Raw genomic sequence first — 23,381 nt, forward strand, 5'->3', positions numbered from 1 at the left:
AACGGAAACTCCCGATATTTGGCATTTTAATGATCTAAACCACATATTTCAACGGAAGTTTTTGAAAGTTGGTATCCCAAGTTCTCCATAACCAAAATTCAAGACATCGCTCGGATATTGGACATCGGCACTTAAAGACCTGTGACTTTCAAAATGTAGAAAGGCATTAAAAGTTTATAATAACTGTTTGATTCCGTGGTACAACATTCAACATCTTTCATCACATAGAACGAAACACCGCTCCGACATCCGGTAAATCTTTTGTTTTGCATCTTACAGCTCGTTTAGATACAAACTTTTTCTCCGGATTAGCACCCATTATCGTAATTTCATTCTTAATCAACCAGATTTACCATACATGAAAAAAATATTCTGAAGACTGGATTTATTTTAAATCCGGTGCTGAATCTACATACTAACAGAAGGCATCACTGGTGGCCTACATTGGTACAGTATATACTCCAAAGTCGCAAAGGCGTTGCTTATACTATGCACTCGAACAATAACAAAACAAAACCACTTAGGCCGTTTATTACACCTCTCCGATAGATAAAAAATTGATGTTGTCCGACAAGTAAATCGTTTTTTAATATGAACTGTCCGATAAGCCAAAGGTTAAACCATCTTCCTTTTATTATACCCTACAACACTATGTGTTGGGGGTATTATAAGTTTGATTGGGCCAAAAATTATGTAACACCTCGAAATATTGATTTCCCACATAGGAAAGTATATATGGATCTTCCTAGCTCGCCGAGTTGAGTCGATCTAGCTATGTATGTCCGTCCGTCCGTCTGTCCGTCTGTCCGTCTGTCCGTCTGTCCATGTTAATTTGTAATCACTCTACAGGTCGCAATTATGGCCCGATCTCCACGAAATTTAGAATGGAGGTGGGGCTAGGGTCAGAATAGAACCCTATTTCTTTTGGAGATGATCGCATAATATTTAGGGGTCGAAATGGACCAAAAACTGAAAAAATGTCGGATTTTGCAGCAGCTATACAGGTCGCAATTATAGACCAATCGACGCGAAATTCCGCATGTAGATAGAGTTTAGGGCGGGGAAGAAGCCTACTAATTTGGGTGGTCATCGGATAATATTTAGCGGGTAAAATAGACCATATCTTTTGTGTTGAAAAAAATTCAAAATTTTTCATTAAACCTCGAATATTTTAAATTCCGGCGAAATCATAAAGCCATCACAAGGTTACTTCTGACCTTTACATTGATGTTAACATCCATCAAATCGGATATATAGCAAAATATGTGCGATATATATGTTTATCAAAGAAGATATGCTTGAAAGATCTCTTATATGTCGAGAACGGCTGAACTGATTTCGACAGTTCTCATTAATTCAGAATGGCCTCTTGGCAGGAAAGAAAAAACGTCTAAAAAATCGCATAAAAATATCTCTCTAAAGAGGAAAACATTGATTTTGTAAAATTTTCTCATATTTTTTCAATTTTGTCATATTTTTGGCATATTTTCATTTTGAATTAAACATTTGGTAATATTTCTACAGCTAACAAAACTAAGTAGTTAGGATATCAGGATATCATATACAGATCGCATTTATGGCCCGATCCTTACGAAATTTTGCATGGGGATAAGATGAGGGTCAGAAAAGAAGCCTACTCTTTTTGGAGATGATCGCAATATATTTTTAGGGGTTGAAATGGACCAAAAACTGCAAAATTGTCAGCAGGTCGTAATTATCGCCCGATCCTCACGCATATTTGAGTGGGGGTTACCGGACATTGCAAAAGCCAAGCAGTTTTGGATGGCCATCCAGAAATATTCAATGTGTGAAGGAGTTTGCCAACTTTTGTAGACAAAATACGAAAATGTCCATTCCAGTGACTTTTTGGGGAATTCACAAATATAGGAAAGACGCACTTCTGACTATGTCGTCAACGCTGATTTCTTTGAAGAATATAGTCATATGTCTGTATCCCATATAGAGGCGTTTAAGTCAAAAACCAATAATAAATGTTAATCTTTTGCCACTTCTGAGAGATTATAGGTGCTTGGGAAATATTGGTTCCAGATCTAGGAAGACCATTTAAGTGCAACATCTACCAATAAATTAGAAATGAGCAAATTAGTTTAAGTTGCTATTATTCGAAAATTAGAGAACGAAACCTGATGGTTTTCGTTTATTATTTGTCACAATATCTTGTGGAATTCTATCGAGTATCTCGTCTATATAAACTGTATCGTTTATTATAGTGTTGTAGGGTATTCAACGGTCGGCCCCGCTCGACTGTAGCCTTTGCTTACTTGTTTTTTAACGTAAAGTTTACTGAACGCAACTTGAGTTCAGATAATATGGCAATAACAACAAAGTTTATAAAAAATTGATGACGCAAATTGTTAAGTTTATATTGAAAAACTGAATTGAAGATTTATTTCAGGAATTAATTACAAATTCGTTTTGTCTATTTTCTTAATTAAATGAAGATGTCTCTGTGAAAAAATGCAGTGACGATCAGTTACAATTTATTGCCATATCTCCGAAAACATGCATTTATTTTAATATATAAGATTTAATGTTGTTGTTGTTGTGTATTGTTAACCTGATATATTTATTTTACTTATTTGGTTGATTGTTTGGCTTAATCAATAATAATCAGACAAGGAAGCAAACTTAAATTAGATTGGTATCAAAAACCAACGGCGTCAGGACGTTTGATATACTTTTATTCTGAACACCACCGACGAAAAAGGATAAATACAGCGACTAATCTTATCAATTAAAATTTTCAATATACATAAGTGACGAACAATCCCACTCAGAGAACGAAAGAAAAATACCCTACATATTAAGCCTAAATGATTCTCTAAAAAAGCACCATTGATGACCTAATTATATGCGAAAGAACTGACCATAGAAATGAGGCAAGACACGAAAAGATGTATAAAGCTTATACCTACATCCCGGGATTCTCAAAAAGACTTTGTAGATCAAACACCTATCTATAATAAGGACACCTGCAGAGGTGCTTCAGGTGGGGTTCCATCTAGCTGAGGAATGCAACTCTCAGGGGGTTCTCAACTCTTCCACCTTCAGGCCTAGGGGACTAACAATCAAAATGTAAGGAAAAAAACACGACACGCACTCATGGCAAAGGAGCTTGGTGGTTATGACTCCTCCACTTTGCCTACCCAACTTTGACCCTTTGCACCCTTTCTCATTTGTTTCAAGGGCCCCTCATTCCACACACACACCTCTGTCTCTGAATTCGAAATGATCTCCCTCGTAAAGAAGAAATTAAGAGATTCTTTCTTAAATAATTCTTTACCAGAGAGATCATTTCGAATTCAGAGAAAGTCTTTTCCAACCTGGACCTCTTCAAATTAATATCATGAAAGAACGCGTCAAATCATGTAATAATGCACACAGTATTTTAAGTAAAATAACATCTTAAATTAAGAAAGAGGATAAGTGCAATGTCTTTTATAGGATAACATGTAATGGGGACGACCCTGACGTATACCAAAAGACATATGTGGGCACGACAAAGGCAAAATTAAGAACTAAACTTTCCGGACATAAGTCAGATCAAAAAAGTGGCAAGCTCTAGCTGCCCATTGCATCAACATATTAGCACAAGAAAATAATTACAAAAGACGATTTACATTAGAAATGTTACATATCATAAGTTTATCAAATGACAAACGAATTAATTATAAAAAACCGATACAGACCACTGTGCTCACATTCACAGGAGCCTAGTTCATAAACATCGACGAAAGAAAACTTATAGTACGTTTATATATATGAGGGTTAACCCACTGGATTTTGATTTAAATTGTCACATCCATTACTTTTACTTCAAATAAATCCTCTCAAAGAAGGTTAACCCTACAAAAAGTTCTAACGTAAACATGGCATTAGTTTGATAGTGCCATTAAACCTGAATAGACGAGCTTTTACTTTAAAATGTATGTTATTTATTGTGTTACATTTGGTTAAAATCAGTTTGTAATTTGTGTTTTTTGTAAAACACAACCCAGATGATTTCCGGAGACAATCGAAATATTGAATAAATAAAAAAGGAAAAAGTCAAAAATTAAAAAATAGTTTTTAACCTTCCTATATGCGCGTCAAAAAATTTAACACGTACATATACTACCCCCCGGTCTGCCAGACCGATATTTTCAGAGCCTTCTAAACTTATATTTGTTTAAAAAAAATATTAAAACCCCATGTATTATTAGGAACGTATGTTTTGAGTAATATATCATTTCGCTCTTCGGCCATATGAAAAAAACTTAAAACACTATTAGTCGGTTTCACAGACCGTTCGCGAGTATAGTAAAGTTAATGATCTTAAGTCAAACAATCAGCCAAATAAGTAAAATAAATATAAGAGGTCAACAATGCAGTACAACAACATTATTTATACCCTACAACACTATGTGTTGGGGTATTATAAGTTTGATTGGGCCAAAAATTATGTAACACCTCGAAATATTAGTTTCCCACATAGGAAAGTATATATGGATCTTCCTATCTCGCCGAGCTGAGTCGATCTAGCTATGTATGTCCGTCCGTCCGTCTGTCCGTCTGTCAATGTTAATTTGTAATCACTCTATAGGTCGCAATTATGGTCCAATCTTCATGAAATTTAGAATGGAGGTGGGGTTTGGGCCAGAATAGAACCCTATTTCTTTTGGAGATGATCGCATAATATTTAGGGGTTGAAATGGACCAACCACTAAAAATGTTCCTGATTTTGCAGCCGTTATAAGGTCGCAATAGGGGCTCAAATGTCCCTGGTCAAAATGGAAAGGGCAATATCTGGGCAGTGTTCCATGACAAAATTTCAAAAACGAAATCTTCCAAAATGGACTTGGACATAAGGGTGCTTCTAACACATTGTAGTGTTGTAGGGTATCACATGGTCGGCCCGCACGACTTTAGCCTTTGCTTACTTGTTTTTATTTTATTTTTATTGGTTGTATATGTATCGTAATCCACTTGATTTATCAAACCGAGTGGGTTAGTCTTTAAAACTCATGGTAGAATAAGCTTGGACACTGCTGCTATGACAATGAACTGTCCGAAAATTTTGGAATTGAAAATCTTGAAAAAAAAATTATTGAAATTTGTAAAAACTGTTGAAAAATTAACATTTTTGACATATTAATGTTCCAAAGCGTTGTTGCATCTACCTATATTCTTCTACCATGGTATAATTGCGCTATTATAGCACGTTTACATATCAGATCCCTACACCGGTCAACTCTGATAATTGACCAATCACAATCATTTTAATGTATGTTTTCTATAATCAAATTTATTGGTGATTGATCAAATATCACGATAAACACTGGTGGAGATTTTGTACGTAAACGTACTTTTAGTCCCTGGAAAATATATAACTGCATTTAGATGAGTGAATGATTGATGATAGGTTCAAAAGCTTTTACCATAATCCGAAACATCAACCAGAAAATATATAGGATCGTTTTTTTCAGGTTTATGTAGCTGAAGCATATCATTGTTCGTACAATTTTCATTCAATTCATTCAAGGTTTCAATAATTTATGGAGGTGTCAGCACTCTGAAGGTGTCTTTTATTGTCAATAGTTTGAATGATTTTTAGGTTGATAGTGTTGACATTGTGGAATCAGGAGCTTAAGTACAAATGTATTACTCATAAATCTGTATGGCTTTCCTATTGTTCTACGGAAAAATAAATATTTTTTTTTATTAATTATATGGGAAGAATATTGTTTACAAATTGAAGAACGCATATGAGAGTTATCGGTAATATGATCATAAACAAATGAAACAATTCGATTAAATTCAAGGGTAACCTTGCATTTCTCTCAATCCAATCTAAATAGGTTAATCAGTATTAACTAATCGTAAAATTACTTCCCGCATTTATGAAGGTTAAAAAACAAACTCCATATTGTTTGAACAAAAATATCAGGATTCTACAGTATGTTATATAGGTGTTGTTGTAGCTGGGTCCGATTAATTTTATTATTTTGGAATCAGATTCAGTTATTTTTGTTTCAACGTAATATAAGTATACAATGAATTACATAGATGTTTTAGTTAGTGTTAATAGCATGGTAGAAGAATATAAGTAGGCGCATCAACACAGCTGCTGGGACAATGAACTGTCAAAGCAATTTTTGTATTGAATATGTTGAATGAAAAATTATTTAAATTTGTAAAAATTGTTGAAAAACTCGAATTATATTAACCTCCGAATGACATCGTATAAAAAAACGTATACTTATATTTGAAATAACATTTACAATTTTTTGACATATCAATCTTACCAAGCGTTGATACATCTACCTGTATTCTTCTACCATGGTTAATAGTGTATGTAAGAAGTTAGCTGTAAAATTGAAAAAAAAAAAAGAATTTGAAAATTAATTGGGAAATAAATGATTAGTTGTTGTACTTAGCCGCCAATATAACGAATTGTCGTCATGTCATGGTAAAATTAAGAAGGTAATGTCATTTCAAATAATCGTACCCATCTCTGCATTTTCTGCAATTTACCCTGTCAAATTTCACTGTATATAAAACAGGTTCCCATCTTCGATTTGTGTATGTACAATGAATTTAGAAATATATATATTTTGACAATGAGATGTTGTCAAATGAATAATTTTGAAAAAAAATGTAAACATATGATTGCATGACTTTACCTTCTTGATTCTACCGCGGGTCATGTATGAGCAAGAATAACATCCATATAGCCGTTTTATACCCTACACCACATAGTGGTAAGGGTATTATGTCTTTGTGCATTTGTTTTTAACAGGAAGAAGGAAGTGAGGTAAATCCATAGTTACTTTTGAGGGTCTTCATAGAATCACTTTCTGAGTCGATGTATGCATGTCAGTCAGTCTGTCCATGTATTCTTGTGAACAAACTGCAGGTCGCATTTATTATCCAATTGAGATGAAATTTTCCAAACAATTTTTGTTTGGCCTAAGGGCGAACCCTATTGAAATTGGTGAGAATCGGTTCAAACTTAGATATGGCTCCCATATATATCTTCAACCGATTTCGGGTTAATTGTGCACTAAATGGCCAATATCAGTTCATCTGACCTGAATTTTGGCACTTCCGACGGAATTCAGCATAGAAGCAAGAACATCAAATTTAGTGAAAATCGGTTCAGATATAGCTATAACTTCCTTATACATGTTTTATCCGATTTGGTGTTTTAAATCCCTCACATTCGTATATATGCACTCCACAAGAATGATATTTGGTACCAGATATCAGATACAACCCAGAAATACCTCTGCCAAACTGTATCAAGATCGGTTCAGATTTGGACATAGCTCCCATATATATATTTCGGGTTAATTGTGCATCAAATGGCCAAAATCGGTCCAAATGACCTGAATTTTGGCACTTCCGGCGGAATTCAGCATGGAACCAAGTACAAACATTTTGGGGAAAACCGATTCAGATATAGCTATAGCTCCCATATATATGTTTTATCCGATTTGGTGTCAAGGTCCCTCACATTCGTAATATGTGTCACTTTAATTTTTCTCTTACATTCTCAACAACACACAATCAAGGAAAATATATTATGCAGAATGCATCTCCAGACTTTATTTAAAATATGCTATTACGCTATTAGATGTGCTTTTACGCTTTTAAGCTCTTTATCTTTCAATGTCTACCGTATCAATATAAATATCATTCTATCTATTAGCAATGACGCTCGGCGTATTTCTATGCCAACATTTGCTGTTGGCCAAGTTCATAATAAACTTTCAAATAATGAAATAATCTCAAATAATTTGCAATATATTCAATTAACAGATATGGTATGACTGGTATGTATAAAGATTCAATAGCTTATCAATCAAATAATTGATATCTTCCAGTGACTAAGACTCTACGCAAAATAGAATTGTGCGCATTGTGGATTCTAGACCCAGTGAAGGCAAAAGCGGGAAGCATACCCTCCACCACCATGCGTATTGCCAGACGTGTAAATATGTGAAGTAGGAAAATATGGGGGCCACCACCAAATTTGAAACTTTATTGAGAATTTTGTACAGACATTTCCCATCTACTGAAATCATAAATATCAATTTGTTACGAAAATGTAGATATTCCAAACATTATATGGGTAGAGTTTATTAGTTTAGAATACAAATGAATTGGCGCCATCTAGAGGAGTGTAGTAAATAGAACGACCAACAATGAGTTGGCAATGCGTAAGCAATTTATTTTTGGTTTATGTCGATGATTTATCGTCGTGTAAAGCGACCATTGTGAATGGATACCAAAATAAAAAAGACTGAAATTAATTAAAAATTACATTCCAAATGGAATCACCATCAAATTTAACACTTGAATAACCGGCAAGGCACCGACGCACAGTGGTGTTGAGATCCTCAAAAAACGGAGATTAATTCTGGCAAGCATTCTATCGCTTTGACATTTTGCCATATTACCACTAGTATGTTTATGTATTAATAAAAATGAGACATATCGTCCCACGTTTCGGTATGGCCCCCGATATAGCGTTACTTCCCGATTTTCGGTATTTTGACCAAAATTTTATGCCAAAGCATGTGCCACTTAATTCGAAGTCCGCTTATGTCCAAATCCATTTTGGAAGATTTCGTTTTGGGTATAATGTCAAAAATAATGCCCATGTCCTTAACAATCTTCTGATTCGAAATTCCGTGTCGTTTAGTTTTCAATTGTGGTAGAGCGACTACAAAATTAGAATTTTTTTTGCAATCATCTCCAAAAACAATAGGTTTCTATTCTGACCCTAACCCCACCTCCATTTTCAATTTCCCGAGGATCGGACCATAATTGCGACCTGTTCTTTGATTACACATTAACATGGACACACATAGATCGACTGAACTCGGCGAGATAGGAATTTCCATATATACTTTCCTATGTTGAAAACCAATATTTCGAGGTGTTACATAATACAATGTTTCGCCATCGGAGCTAGAATCCATTATGACCTACAAAGTCCAATTTTTTAAAGAAATCCGCCAAAAAATGTGGCAAAATATCGGATATCGGGAGGCACCGTTGTATGGGGTGCATGCCAAAACATGGACCTATACATACAATTTCTCGCCACACGAGCTAGAACCTATTATGACCTACATATACCAATTTTAGACAAGTCCGTGGAAAAAATGTGACAAAAATCATCAAAATACCGAATATCGGGAGGTACCGTTATATGTGGACTACACCAAAACGTGAACCTATACATAGAACTTTCCGCCTGTGAAACTAGAACTCATTATTACCTACATATACCAATTTTAGACAAATCCGTGGAGAAAATGTGGCGAAAATCATCAAAATACTGACTATTAGGAGGTACTGCTATATGGCGGCTATACCAAAACGTGGACCGATATATCTCATTTTCAATACCAACCATCCAATACAAATTGTTCTGCCAAATTTTGAAGGTCTACGTCAAATAATGTGGGCTGTATCCTAATTTCGGACAGACGGACATCGTTAAATCGACATAGAATTTTATGCTGATCAAGACCCTCCCTTCCAAGGTGGAGGGTATAAATATATATAAACAAGTTGAAAAATATCAGTTGGTTTTGCCGACAGGTTTGGCCCGGTTTGGACTATATCGACTACAGGTTTGGTCTATATCGACTACTTCCTTCATTTTATATGGGATAAGAGATAATTGATAGAAAATGCTAAAATGTGCGTGAGTTACCAGATATAGTCGACCGAAGTATGTCATTTTCATACTTCATCTAATACAGACAAATCCAATAAGGAAAAGTCAAAGACGGGCGGGGCCGACTATATGATACCTTATACCACTATGCATATTTAGTAGAGCTCCCGCAATAAAAGAATTTATTTGAAGTAGATCACCTATCAACATTTGGCTTTAGAACAGTTATAGTTTGGTTTCAGAGGGAACAATTATTTGGGAGGCATATCCAATTCTGAATCGATTTTCATTAAATTTGACAGAAACATTTTAATCTATTATACCAAATAACATTGCTATAGAGTGCATGTTATCACTTCGAGAAGGATTTTATTAGAAAATATATATATCGGAGCCGAGTTCCACAAAACTCACTCCATTTGGGCCGATATTAGCCATTATTTGCACAATAAACCTGAAATCGGATTAAGGATATATATGGAAGCTATATCCAAAGCTTAGCCGATCCCGATAAAATTTGGCAAATGTATTTCCGAGCTCTTTAAGATATCTGGTACCAAATATCATTGTTGTCAATTTCATATTACGAATGAGGGGGACTTGAACACCAAATCGGGTGAGACATCGATTTTCACCAAATTTGATGTACTTGTTTGTAGACCGAATTCGATTGGATGTGCCAAACTTCAGGTCATTTGAATGGACACTGGCCATTTGGTGCACAATTAACCCGAAATCGGTTCAAGATATATATGGAAGCTACATGCAAACCTAATCCGATTATCACCAATTTCAATAGGGTTCATCCTTGGGCCAAACAAATATTACTTGGGAAATTTCATCTCAATCGGGTAATAAATGCAGAATCCTTAAATTTAATATTGAGGTCTCTGGAATTGAGATATTGAGGTGCTTTTGGAAATGTGTGGTATAATTGTACGAAAAATACTAAGTGGTAAAAATTTTGGTATTAGATGAAGGGATGGTGATTAAATTCTAAAATATGATACTTATAAAACTGTTGTTATTTGAAGTTGAGAATTGGAGGCGTGTTGGAAAATGGTTACTTTTGTTGTTCGAAAAGTACTTCATTGAACTAAATTTGGTGTTGAGTGAAGGGATAGAGCTGAGACCGTGTAATTTTATATTAAGATAACTTTTGGTATTGAGCTTATGTATAGAGCTGAAATTCTGTAATTTGATATTGAGGTCACTGTTGGTTTCTAGGGGTTAGATCTGAAATTCTGTAATTTGATATTGAGGTCACTGTTGGTTTCTAGGGTTTAGATCTGAAATTCTGTAATTTGATATTGAGGTCACTGTTGGTCTCTAGGGTTTACATAGACGACCAGATGGACTGACATGCAGAAAACGACTCCGAAAGTGATTCTACGACGATTCTTAAAAGTAAATATGTATCTATCTCGTTTCCTTCTCCCTGTTACAAACAAATGCACAAAGACGTAATACCCTTACCACTACAGGGTGAGATGAAAAAACCGCAACCAACTTCAGACTGCTGTCATTTCTAAGCCACTCGTCCGACAGCTGTTTAAATTATCCCAGTGACAGCTCATTATATTGTTTACAAGCGTACAAAAGCATTTTTAGTGAGAATTTTCCAGAAAATAATAAATGTGAATAAAACGTTTGTGTCTCGTACCATCGCTCGTTACCGTGATACTGGTAGCGTAGCCCGACGTCAAGGAAGTGGACGGAAGAAAACAGCAACATCAGCAGAAATGGTTCTAAAAGTAAAAAAGCGACTTGATCGAAACCCCCGTCGCAGTGGCCGAAAAATGGCTCGTGAGCTGAATTTGGTTTTCTTCGAAGAGAAAACATTCGTTGTCCAGCAGTTTGTAAACAGATAAAATGATCGTGTTTACTTGCCAAAGAGGTCAGCTGAAAATGTGCGCCACCATGGTGATGGCGTAGGCCGCCATAACAGCCGATGGTCGCTCTCTGCTCGTATTAATAGACCGTGGCATCAGAATAAATGTCGAATATTATCGCGAAAATATTCGGTAGGGTATATAAAGGGGCTGGAACATTTTGGAAAGCAAGATTGACACTTAAAAATACCAAAGTGTCGATCAAGCGCTTGGCCAGGAATGGGCCAAAATACCGCAGAGCAACATTCGGGCAGCGTGTGACGGTTTCATTGGCCTTTTGAAGGCCATAATTTGTGCAAAAGGTGACCAATTCGAACAAATCGAAACTTATTCTAAAATTTGATGCGTTTGACTTTGTTGCAGTTTTTTGAGCTAATATTACACGTTTGGTGCATAATTCAAAGCAAATCGGACGAAGATATATATGGAAGCTATATTTAAATTTTGACCGATTATCTCCAATTTCAATGGGGTCCGTTCCTGGGTCCAACAAATGGCTTGTGCTAAATTTGATGTGGATCGTACAAAAATGCGACCTGTATTTTGCTTACACGGACAGATGGTCGGACGGACATGCATAAATCGACTCAGAATGTGATTCTATACTGATCATCAAGAGGAACTATGGGTCTATCTCGTTTCCTTTTCCCCTATTACAAACAAATGCACAAAGACATAATAACCTGACCACCTTGTGGTGTAGGGTATAGCTAGAATTTCGAAGATAAAAACATAATTCCAAGTGTACGAAATGGTATTATGAAGCTTATCAAAATTTTGAAAATGAACTCCACGATAAGCTTGGAGTTGAAATGGGAGAAATGTTTTCAAAATTTGTACCCTTAGTGGGCGAAAAAAACTAAAAGGTAATACTTTTAGATAGAATATTCAATTGTCGAATGAGGATGGTTTGATATAGGCACGGATACAGGCATTTCTGTTGTATCCACAACTTTAAAAGAAAAGAAGATTTGTGCACTGTTCAAAAAAAATGTATTCGACCTATTTGGCTCAAGTGATGCAAACCTTATTATTGTATGAAATAAATAATTATAATTGCACAATTTATTTCAACATATAATTGTCAAAAGTTGAAAATAACTACTGAGCTTATCATAAAACCTATATTACTTACAAACCGATATTAAAACACTTCAAACGATCTTTCGGTGTTAAAATAATTTATTTTATGTTAACCCTACCACTCGGTAGAACCGAGTGAACCACAAAACTCATTTCAAATTAAACTTCACATCGCCAGCTACACATCTAATTATCATAATTTTCCCCCACCGAACAATTAATTGTTTCAGAGTTTCATTGCAACGAGTCGTACAGTCGTATCACACAGTGTTACCGCTGGGAATTTTGAAAAAGTTGCACAAAAAGTCATTTTCATACAAAAAAGTCGCACAGAAAAGTCAGAATTTCAATAAAAAGTCGCACAGATTAATTTTGAAGATTTTTATTCAAACAAAGAACATAAAACATAAAAAACATAAAACTAAATAACAATTCAATAAAAAATAATACAAAATTAAATTATAATTTCATTTTTTTGAAACTTCGTTTCTGTATTTTTGTACGAGATCATCACTGGGATTCCATTCCTCTATTCCTGCATCTAGCAAATTTAGAGCTGATAGCATGGATCCACAAGTTGTTACATTTAATCTATTAGTTAATTTTGTTTTCATTAGTCCTAATTTAGAAAAAATTCTTTCCGCAGAAGCGCTGCTATGGGGCAGGGTTAATACATGTGCGGCAAAATCGTATAGGTGTAAATATAAAGGTTCGTTTAAAGCATTTTTTAAACTACCTATAGTATGCCAAAAAATCTCAACATTTTTAATGTTAAAAATGTGTTTGTATGACTTATCATTAACTTTACTTTCTAATAGTTTGAATTCGCTAATAAAAGCTTCAGGTTCACTTATAATATAATTAAATTCATATATGAGATCAATATAATTAAAGTCTTCGTTTGAGGTAAAAAATGTTGGTTGCAAAACTCTTAAAACATTTAATTGTTTATCGTTTATATTTATCCTTGACAGTATCTCGTCACAAAGTTTTTGGTAAAATTTTAAAATATTGTTTTTTATAGTTATGCATTCAACATCAAGTATATTTTTAGCTTGCATTTCTGTTTCAGCTTCATGACCTATATATATATTTAAAACATCTTTTATATTATGTGTATCTTTAAAATTTATACTTTCTAGCTTTGTGACCGATATATATTCCTTTTTAAGGAAATTTTGTAAAATTTGGAGTAAAATTTCCTTTGTATATGTAATCAGGTATACTATTTGTGATGACTCGCTTTGAAAGCATTTGTTAAATTTATTCATAAGACCCAAAATATATACCAAGAATTTTAAATAAATGAGGTTTTCAGACGACAATCCATCTTGAATTGCACGTATTTTATCCATTGTCCTTGGACATTTTTCTTCACATTGAGCCCGAAGGAAATAATGTTGTAATATCGTCCATTGTTCTACAATTCGTTTTGCCACCGACTCGAACGAAAGCCATCTAGTATCCGAAAGACTTAAAAGCTTGTGTTCTGGGACATTGAACATATCCTGCAATTCTGAAAAATCTACTCGCCTGTTTGAACTTTTGAAAAAATTATAAATGTTCTTGGGTAACTTTTCAACTTCTTCTGGTATACATTTCAAAGCTGAAATATTCATAAGATTTACAGAATGACAAACGCAACCAAGATGGAACAGGTGGGGGATTTTCTTTTTTAATAAACTAGACACCCCAATGTTTTTCCCAACCATACTGGAAGCGTTGTCAGTTGCAAACCCGATAAAATTTTCTAAGGGAATCTTATTATTTTCTAGTGATTCAATAACGGCATTACAAATTGTTTCGCCTTTTCCATTTTCTGGTTGTACTAATTGAAAAAAATTATCTTCAGTCTTTCCTCGGTCCTTGTTGAATTGCCTCACTACCATTACTAGACATTTATTGATGGAAATGTCGGTTGTCTCGTCTATAATGAGGCTAAATTGTTGTTTTTGCATTTTAGAGACTATAGCGAGTTGACCTTCTTTACCGAGAAACTGTGCAATTGCAGTTGATTTTGTACGACCACATGATACCTTAATAATTAAACAATATATATACCTATTGCTTTTTGGTACCAAAATATGTTTACATACCAATTTAGCTATATTTGAATCAGGAAAAATCATGGAATTGAATTTACCAAGTCCGTCCATAGAATTGAAAGATTGGTTTTTTGTAATTGCACGTAACACCAACTTAATTTCAGCAATAGCGACATGTTTTCGTAAGTCTGTATTTCGATGTGGCAAATAATCAGTCAGTTGTATTTTCGCATTTTCAGATGTTTTGGTTATGTTACTAAGATGTTTCTTTGTTTCAGCATGTCGTCGAAGATGGTTTTTTTGGTTTGACAAAAGTTGTTTACAAACAATGCACAGGGGCCGCTTTGTCTCACCATCTTGCTTAAGCCACCTGTATTGCATCTCCCATTCCTTGGAATAATACCGGGAAATATTGCGTTTTTTGGAGGAACATGAAGGTTCTTCATCATTTTCCGATTCGGACTCGGTGTTCTTTTCAGATTCTGAACTTGTTTCAATTATCGTGTCAGCTCCTTTGCCCAGGGTCAGCCTTGCTTTGTTGGGAGATTCATCGTCAGCCTTTCTTTTTGATCTAACAATAAATCTATTAAGTTTAAACATTAATATTTGAAAAATTAAAAAAAAAAAACAAATATTTACCTGTCCATAGAAGATTTTTACAAACACTTGTTTTTAATATAAAATGAGCACAAGCGTCTAAAAACTGAATATTGTTTTCAAAATAACACAAAATACTAATTATTTACTTCACTGAATTCAATTTAATGCTGTACTCTTTATTTTTAATTATATATTTAATTGCACTCCTCTTTCGCCAATGTCGTTGTTTTCGTTTTTCAAAGAATAATGATCAAAAGGTAACACAAACAACTGATCAAACTACTGTGTCGCATAATTGCAGCGTACGGCGTTAGCAATAGCGACGTGAAATTAGTTTGAATTTGAACGGCATGTACATTTGAACTTTTACAGGGTTTACCTCATCTATGATGATTTATTTGACATATATGTGAAATACTGTACACTAAATCCAGTACAATATAAATGCACTATACCAAATAAAAAAGAATAGAACTTATATTGTTGAGCAATAAAAAAGTCGCAAAAAGGTCGCACAAAGTTTAAAAAGTGGCAAAATTAGAAGATAATAAAAAAGTTGCACATATAGTCACAGATCATCAAAAAGGTTGCAAATTGCAACTTTAGTCGCACAACGGTAACCCTGGTATCACACCATTGTGAACACCGAACAGGTTAGTGGGCAAGTATTACACACGAGGCGATAGTGTGGGGAGCGCCATCGTAAAAACCAATTCGAAACAGTCACGCTTTTCTATGAATGGTCAAATAGAGGAATGTGTATCGTCCTACCATAAGGTAGTTGGCCGCCATTTTCCACCAAGTAAGGGGGTAAATATTTAGTAATGATATGAACCTGCATTGAGCCAAGTGGAGGCCGTCCATTCATTTAATGGATTTTTTTTAGTTTCAACGGCCGGCAATGCATCTGCGGCAGTTTCTCATCAAGCCGAAAAACTTCATTTATTACCAAAAAGTGTGGACTTCATGCTGAGCTGTAAACAGTTCAGCTGAAGTATTCCAATAGTATTTCAAATACTGCGAAAGGGCCAGATGGACTCCCTGCCTACAAAGCGGAGAAAGAATAATGATAACAAAATTAAATTTAATCAAAAATATAATTAAGTAGCAAATGAACAACACTTATTAATTAATTCGTATTCGTAAATGCGTATGTAGTTTTGTCCACTGACGAAATAGCCTTACTTCGAAGATGAGCTGGAGACACTAAAGAGGTTATGGATATTCTAGATAAATTGGACGGCAATCTCCCATCTTCGAACTCGAACAAAGTTTTATATGGATTGTTGGAAATTCGATCTATAAGTGTACTAAAAAGTACTAAATTTGGTACCATTCGATATTATTTGAACGGATGAAGCTAAAACCTTTGAATTGGTATAAGAATTAAGTTTGGAAAGCTAAGTTGATATAACGAGATAGTTTTGGAAATGTATACTAAGTACTAGCTGAACATGGCTCGCTTCGCTACTCCTTTCGCTTTTATATGCATTCACAATTTTATATATGAATATTTGTTGGTTGAAAAAATAAGTAAAACAAATTCAAAAATTAAAAAAAAAACGTAATTATTGCAACACTTTAATGTGTAAACACAAAAATAGCTCGGTCTACCAACGCGTGAACATGCCAGGAACAACTGACCATGAGAAAAGCAGGAACATGCCAAATATAGTCTGCATAGGGCTTGTCCTTCTTTTTTTCATAGCAAATGCCAAGCGTGCAGGAAACTGCAATCTTTAGAAGTTGAGTGGCATTTCTGTTGCAATTAGTGAATTCGAGGTAGCAAACTACTTCCCCGTAATAATCGTATCCTCAATTAAATTTTTGTGTAATTTTTTACTGTTAACTTAATGCCATTGCAAAGACGTTGTGGGTCGATGGTTCTTAATAAAATCTTATCCCAATTGAACCAATTTCAATATAATTTGACAAAATTTACTGTTACACCAAATTTAGTCACACCTTCCATATTTCATTGAAATTGGAGGTACATACCGTGTTTAGTGCATCAAATATGTGAAATCGGCCGAGAAAATATATATGGGAGCTATATCCAAATTTTAACCGATTTATAATTAATTTACCAAATTTATTATTGTAACCAAATGCTGCCACACATTCTAAATTAAATTGGAATCGGACATACATATCGCGTTTGTTGTATAACATATATGAAATCGGCCAAAATATATATATGCGAGCTATACCCAAACCTCAACCGATTTCAATATAATTGGGCAATTTTTTGTGGTACCAAATTTCTTCTCTGTGTCCGAATTTCATTGGAATCGGACATATGTATGGTGTTTGGTGAATCAAACATATGATGTTAAATCGGCCGAAAATATATATGAGAGCTATATCCAAATCTGAACCGATCTCAATAAAATTAAGCAACCACATGTTTTAGACAAATTCCATCACACGTTTCAAATTTAATTGAAATGTTGGAGATATGAGCTACATATCGTGTTTGGTGCACAAAATACATGAAATCAGTCGAAACTGTATATGGGAGCTATATCCAAATCTGAACCGATCTCAATATTTCAATAACAATTTTTTTTAGATAAAATCCATCACACATTTCAAATTTCATTGGAATCGTACATACATATCGTGTTTGGTGCATCAAATAAACGAAATCGGTCGAAAATATATATCGGAACTATATCAAAATCTGAACCGATTTTCATATAATTTGGCAAATATATTTTCGGATCAATTCCCCTCACTCATTCCCAATTTGGAGACTGTATGTGTAATCGATCAATAGATATGTTCATATCAATTCCTAATTTTTGGGAGGTACTTCCGATTCTTATGCTATATCTCCAGTTCCAAGTGGAATTTCAAATATTTATATAGCTATGTTACTTTCAGGCAATGTTGTAGTATACTAGGAAATTTTCAGGAAAATCTGCGCCGCAGTTTTCGAGTCCATAAATTACAAACATACAAACATTTTCCTCTTTTATAGATATAGATAAACTGTACTTAAGCCTAAAAATTAATGATTAATGATGATAGTACAATCCATATAATTTAATGTTTGAAGATTATTTTATACAACAGGCTGCACCTGAAATGGTCCATTCGCTTAGTCCAATTTTGACATACTCCTTCCAACATTTCGATCTCATGAATAAATGCTTTAATGTTGTCTTCAAATACGTCCATTGCAGCGGGTACGCATGTAGAGACATAAACTTTAACATAGCCCCACAAAAAAACCTAAAGGCGTTGAATCTCATAATCTAGGCTGTCATCATAAAATGGAAGTAGATGAACTTTTTTAAAGAGCACGCAAAACGATTCAAGATTCGATCATAGACCAAACATAAGATTTTAGGTATGTAGTGTCTTTGGCCGTATTACTGATAACAATGGAGGAGGATTATTTTGGTCAGGCTCTTTTAGGTCCTTTAGGAAAATATGACTAAAAGCTACTTTTAAATGGGATCCGTATTACAATTCCTATGAATCTTTTTATTATAGCTATGTAGTGTCTTTTGCAATATTACGGAAGACAATACGAGAATTTGTTTTTGGTAGAAAGCTTTAATCCTTAAATGAGTCACCAAAAGGACCTTTTTGATTCTTTTTTCAAAACATGATTAAAAACTCCATTTAACTCCTCATAAGATTCTAATATGGGTCTCAGAGAACAACAAAAGCCTAGATATTTCCTAAATGCCAGGAATTCACAAATATGAAAACACCTTTAAGGGTTAAAGCCGTACTGTACGTGTGTTTATCCCTCGAAGGACCAATATGAAGGCTTTAATTTGAACGGAATTATTGACACATTTTTTTTTAATTTTTCAAGCTCCTTCCGAATGGTGGAAGGTATAAAAAGTCCGGACCGGCCGAACTTAGTTGTTTTTTACTTGTTTGAATTCGTTTCTCAAAATATGGTTATAAACTCCTTTAAAATGGGATTGCAAACAAGTCAAAATATTCCAGAAATGTGTTTCGCATGCAAACAAAAAACGAAACGTGCGTGAGCTTTTCAAACCAGTGTTGCCAAAAACGTTATAACTAAAAAATCACTCTTTAAATGGAACTATATTTGGTAGAATTTTTTTTTTTGACTGGAAATTTAAAATCGTATTATTGGAGCACAGCTGGTGGGCAGGGCTGAATAAAAGAGTACTAAAATGGATAGAAAGTGTAGGAACAGAGTTGAACTTATGACTTTTCTCACAAGGGCCACTGTGGGTTAGACAATGGACTATTTTTGGAAATGCGTGCTATATGATGTACGAAATGTACCAAATTCGGATTAAAATATAGAATAAAGTCGGGATTATGAATTTTTGTATTACTTGCGAGTGTTTAGTTAGATAAGGAGGTGGATTTGAAAATCTAGTAGTGAAATAAGTGACCGATAATGAACGCCCGGACGAAACAGCATGAAATTTTGCACGATGGTCAGTTTTGGCGCGTAGACGTGTGATAAAGCTGGGCTTTTGGAAATTCGTACTAAAAGGGTACGAAAAGTACTAAAACAATTTTGAAATTATTTGGGCATTTTTTTGGAAATTTGAACTTTAAGGTTATGAAAAGTTCTAAAATGGTACTAAACTTCTAAAATAGTACAAATTGGTATTACATGCACGGAAAGAGCTAAAATTTTGGAAAATTTGTATGCGAATCAATGTCGGAAAGTATGTTTAATATATAAAGGTGGTTTCGTAGATGTACACTAAGTGTGCGAACTGAACTAAATGCTACTAAATTTGGAACAGTTTACTTTAGGTTGAGTGGATGATGCTGCATTTTGAAAGTTTGTGTCGGAGTCCATGTTGGTGATAGGTTTGTGATAAAGAGGTGTTTCTGGAAATGTGTACTACAATTTTACGCAAATTTGGTATTGGGAGAACAGATAGTGTTAGCATACTCAAAAATTTTTATTAGGCTAGCTGTTCATTTGTAGCCTGGGCATATAGAGGTGGTTTCGGAAATAATAATAATAATTGTTCGAAATGTATTAAATGGTACTATATTTGGTATTTGGAGAAGGGTCAGGATTAAAATACTGAAATATGATATTTAAATTACTGACGGTATCTGGGTTTAATGGTGGTTTAAAATGCGGTGGTTTAGAAATGCAAATATACATTTGTATGAAAAGTACTAAATGGTACTAAATTTGGTATTAGAATATTCAAATTTTATATTAAAGTCTCTGTTGAAATCTGGAATTGAAATATGGAGGCGTTTTTGGAAATGTGTACTGTATATGGACGAATAGTACTAAATTGTACTTAATTTCGTATTAGGAGAAGGGATAGGGCTGGAATCCTTAAGTTTAATACTTAGGTTTTGTTGGTATCTATAATTGAGCTATGGAGGTCTTTTTGAAAATGTGTACTGTAATTGTACGAAAGGTACTAAATTTGGTATTGGGTGAAGGAATAGAGTTGAAATCTTGAAATTTGATGTGGATGTCTCTGTTGGTGTTTGTGATTGAAAAAAGAATGGTATTAAATTTGGTAATGGGGGAATAATAATAAGGTCACTGCGTTTAAGATTTGGCGGTTGATTTGAAAACCGTCCTAAGAGTACTAAATTTCGTATTGGTTGGAGGAACAGGGCTGGAATCCTCAAAATTGAAATTGAGGTCTCTGTTGGTATCTGGAATTGGGATATGAAGGTGTTTCTGGAAATAGGTATTATAATTGTACGAAAAGTACTTAATTGTACTAATTTTGGTATTGAGTGAAGGGATACAATTAGAATCCTTAAATTTGTTATGGATGTCACTATTGGTGTCTGTGGTTGAGATAAGGCGCTGCTTTTTGCATATATAAATATGTACTAAATTTGGTAAAGGGGGGAAATTACACAGCTGAAATCCTGAATTTTGTCACTGTTGGTATCTGTGTTTGAGATTTGGAATGGAAATGGTGTTTGAAAATGCGCAAATATTTTTGAAGGATAAGTACAAAAAATGGTACTACATTTCGTATTGGGTGGAGGGATAGGGCTGGAATTCTTAGATTTGATAATAAGATCTCTGTTAAAAATTTGCTTAGATTTTATATTGATCAATTCAAATGTTGTTAATTTTTTCCCAAGTATAAATAGTGGTGTGTACGTTGTTATTTCAAGGATTTCCCTAGGATCTGAAATTCAAGGATTTCGCTAGGATCTTACTTGCTATTGTCCGGAAAAGATGCTACTACAACCAATAGTGTATTTTGTACAACGAACGTCGATTTTTCAATTGATTACATTTTAGGTAATAACGGAAATTTGAAGTTAAGTTTGGGACGAAATCAATGTAACAGGTGAGTTCTATCGAAGTTGACAAAATTTATTTGATTTTTACATGAAAATTTTGCATTTGAAATTCCCTAATTTTTCGGCTACCAGCAATGCAATTTTGCTCCTGTTGTACTTCTTGATCATATATTTAAATTTAAATAAAGAAAAATCGTCTCATTTCCACTGTCATTGTTTATCTTCATTTCAGCTTGCTGATTAACCTTGACTTAATTGCTATTGAATGTTCTGCTTAAAACTAATAACACAATTGTATTGTCTTTCTTTATACGCTCCGATTTAATTAATTGCAAGCGAATCCATTTGGAAGCTGTATCGCTGCCAAACAGTGGGACCACTACTGTAAAAATCTGTCAATGAAACAAATTAAGAGGACCTGCCAGGCATCTCAAATCGATTACAATCGAATGTGTGTATGGACAAAAAGAAAGAAATGTCATGTCACCAAATCAACAATGACAGATAACAAAACATCTGATTTGGCTGGCAGCAACAATAACGGTCTGGATAAAAACAAGGAGCAAGGATATGTGGCAACAACAAGACGTTTATAGAGTAACGGCTGTCATATTTTTTCAATGGGTGGTGTCTGGGTACGTGAATATACGTTGATACATGCATATGCATGTTTGTTTGAAGGTATTTTCAAATTTTTCCATATCTCATTTTCATATCCTTTTATTTTTCTTTTTTTCTCCCTCTGATGACCTTCAATCCTCGGAAACAATCATCTGTTAATGATCGCGATGGCCTTGGCAGTCATCATCAATGCTCAAAAGACAATCAGTCAGCAAGTCGCTTTCAAAATTATGATCACGAGCATTTGACATGTCAATTTAGAACGCAACAACGGACACACAGCACAAACATCATTGCCAACTGACATACGAGGTCCTCAATGTGCCAAGTGTCCCAACGCGAAGTAAACACGAGTTGTTCTTGTCTTCGCCAAGATGGTGCTTGCTTCGGCAATCATAGCCTCTGTTATTGTTGTTTTTGGTTTTCGTCAAGAGTTGCGTACACAAACCGAAATGTTTTGAAAATATACAGAATCCAGTCCCGCCCGTCTACAAAAGGAGCTAAAATTTATGAACTTGTGTGTCCCGCTGTTTACACGTTCATTTGGCCATTAAGGGCACAGCTTGACAAAATCTTCAATAGAGTCATCATCACTTAGCCTTGAGTGTGATTTTGTTTCTGAAATAAGAGAACAGAGAGTCGATAATTGAAAGAGTGATTAAATGAAGAGAGGGGAGGAGAAAAATCTCTTAAATTACTAACTCAAAGAATGTAAGAGAAGTGATATGTCCAATGAATGCGAAATAATAAGAAAATTCAGAATACACAAGTTTTGGGGCGAAAAGTGTTGACATATATAGTCCTGATTTTAAATTCAATAAAAATTGGTAATTTAGAGCATATTCTGAAAAGAAATATTTAGTTTTAAGAAAATAGAACTAAATAATTGACTTCTTAGACTCCAGAATATTTACCTTTTCAATGATTGAAGACAGAATGGCAAAAGGGGAGCTTATAATAGAAAAAGTATCGTCTTTTTAATTTTAAATCAAAATCTTTCTTAGAGGGTCAATTGTGTACGTTACCTCAAAATTATGGAATATCAGGGTATATGTCATTTGATTCGTCCAAAGTATGCCTCATCGAAATAAAGATTTTTCACCCAGCTTTCTTTGGACGAAATCACTTTCAAGACATTTGTCTGGCTAGTTGTTGCGCATGATAACTCTCGAATATGTAATCTCTTCAATTCCG

General features: G+C 34.4%; 1 protein-coding gene and 1 long non-coding RNA gene across 3 annotated transcripts; one reads left to right on the plus strand and one right to left on the minus strand.

Annotated features, from left to right (window-relative positions):
- Positions 1 to 13,035: 13,035 nt before the first annotated feature.
- LOC131806685 (protein FAM200C-like) lies at positions 13,036 to 15,912 on the minus strand. Of its 2 annotated transcripts, XM_059131236.1 has the most exons (3): positions 15,354 to 15,911; positions 14,766 to 15,297; positions 13,036 to 14,705 (listed from the first exon to the last, which is right to left on the minus strand). In XM_059131236.1, exons 1-3 carry the CDS (start codon positions 15,359 to 15,361, stop codon positions 13,137 to 13,139), a joined length of 2,109 nt encoding a protein of 702 aa, XP_058987219.1. In that variant the 5' UTR covers positions 15,362 to 15,911; the 3' UTR covers positions 13,036 to 13,136. The 2 variants fall into 2 exon arrangements, with proteins under 2 accessions (XP_058987219.1, XP_058987212.1); XM_059131229.1 differs by having other exon boundaries at positions 13,036 to 15,297; positions 15,354 to 15,912.
- A 5,789-nt stretch (positions 15,913 to 21,701) lies between these two features.
- Positions 21,702 to 23,027, plus strand: LOC109613446 (uncharacterized). The gene is made up of 2 exons (XR_002194983.2): positions 21,702 to 22,247; positions 22,368 to 23,027. It is a non-coding gene; the product is annotated as an uncharacterized LOC109613446 (long non-coding RNA).
- Positions 23,028 to 23,381: the final 354 nt, after the last annotated feature.

Source organism: Musca domestica, unplaced genomic scaffold (genome assembly GCF_030504385.1).
Source record: "Musca domestica strain aabys unplaced genomic scaffold, Musca_domestica.polishedcontigs.V.1.1 11, whole genome shotgun sequence".
NCBI lineage: Eukaryota > Metazoa > Arthropoda > Insecta > Diptera > Muscidae > Musca > Musca domestica.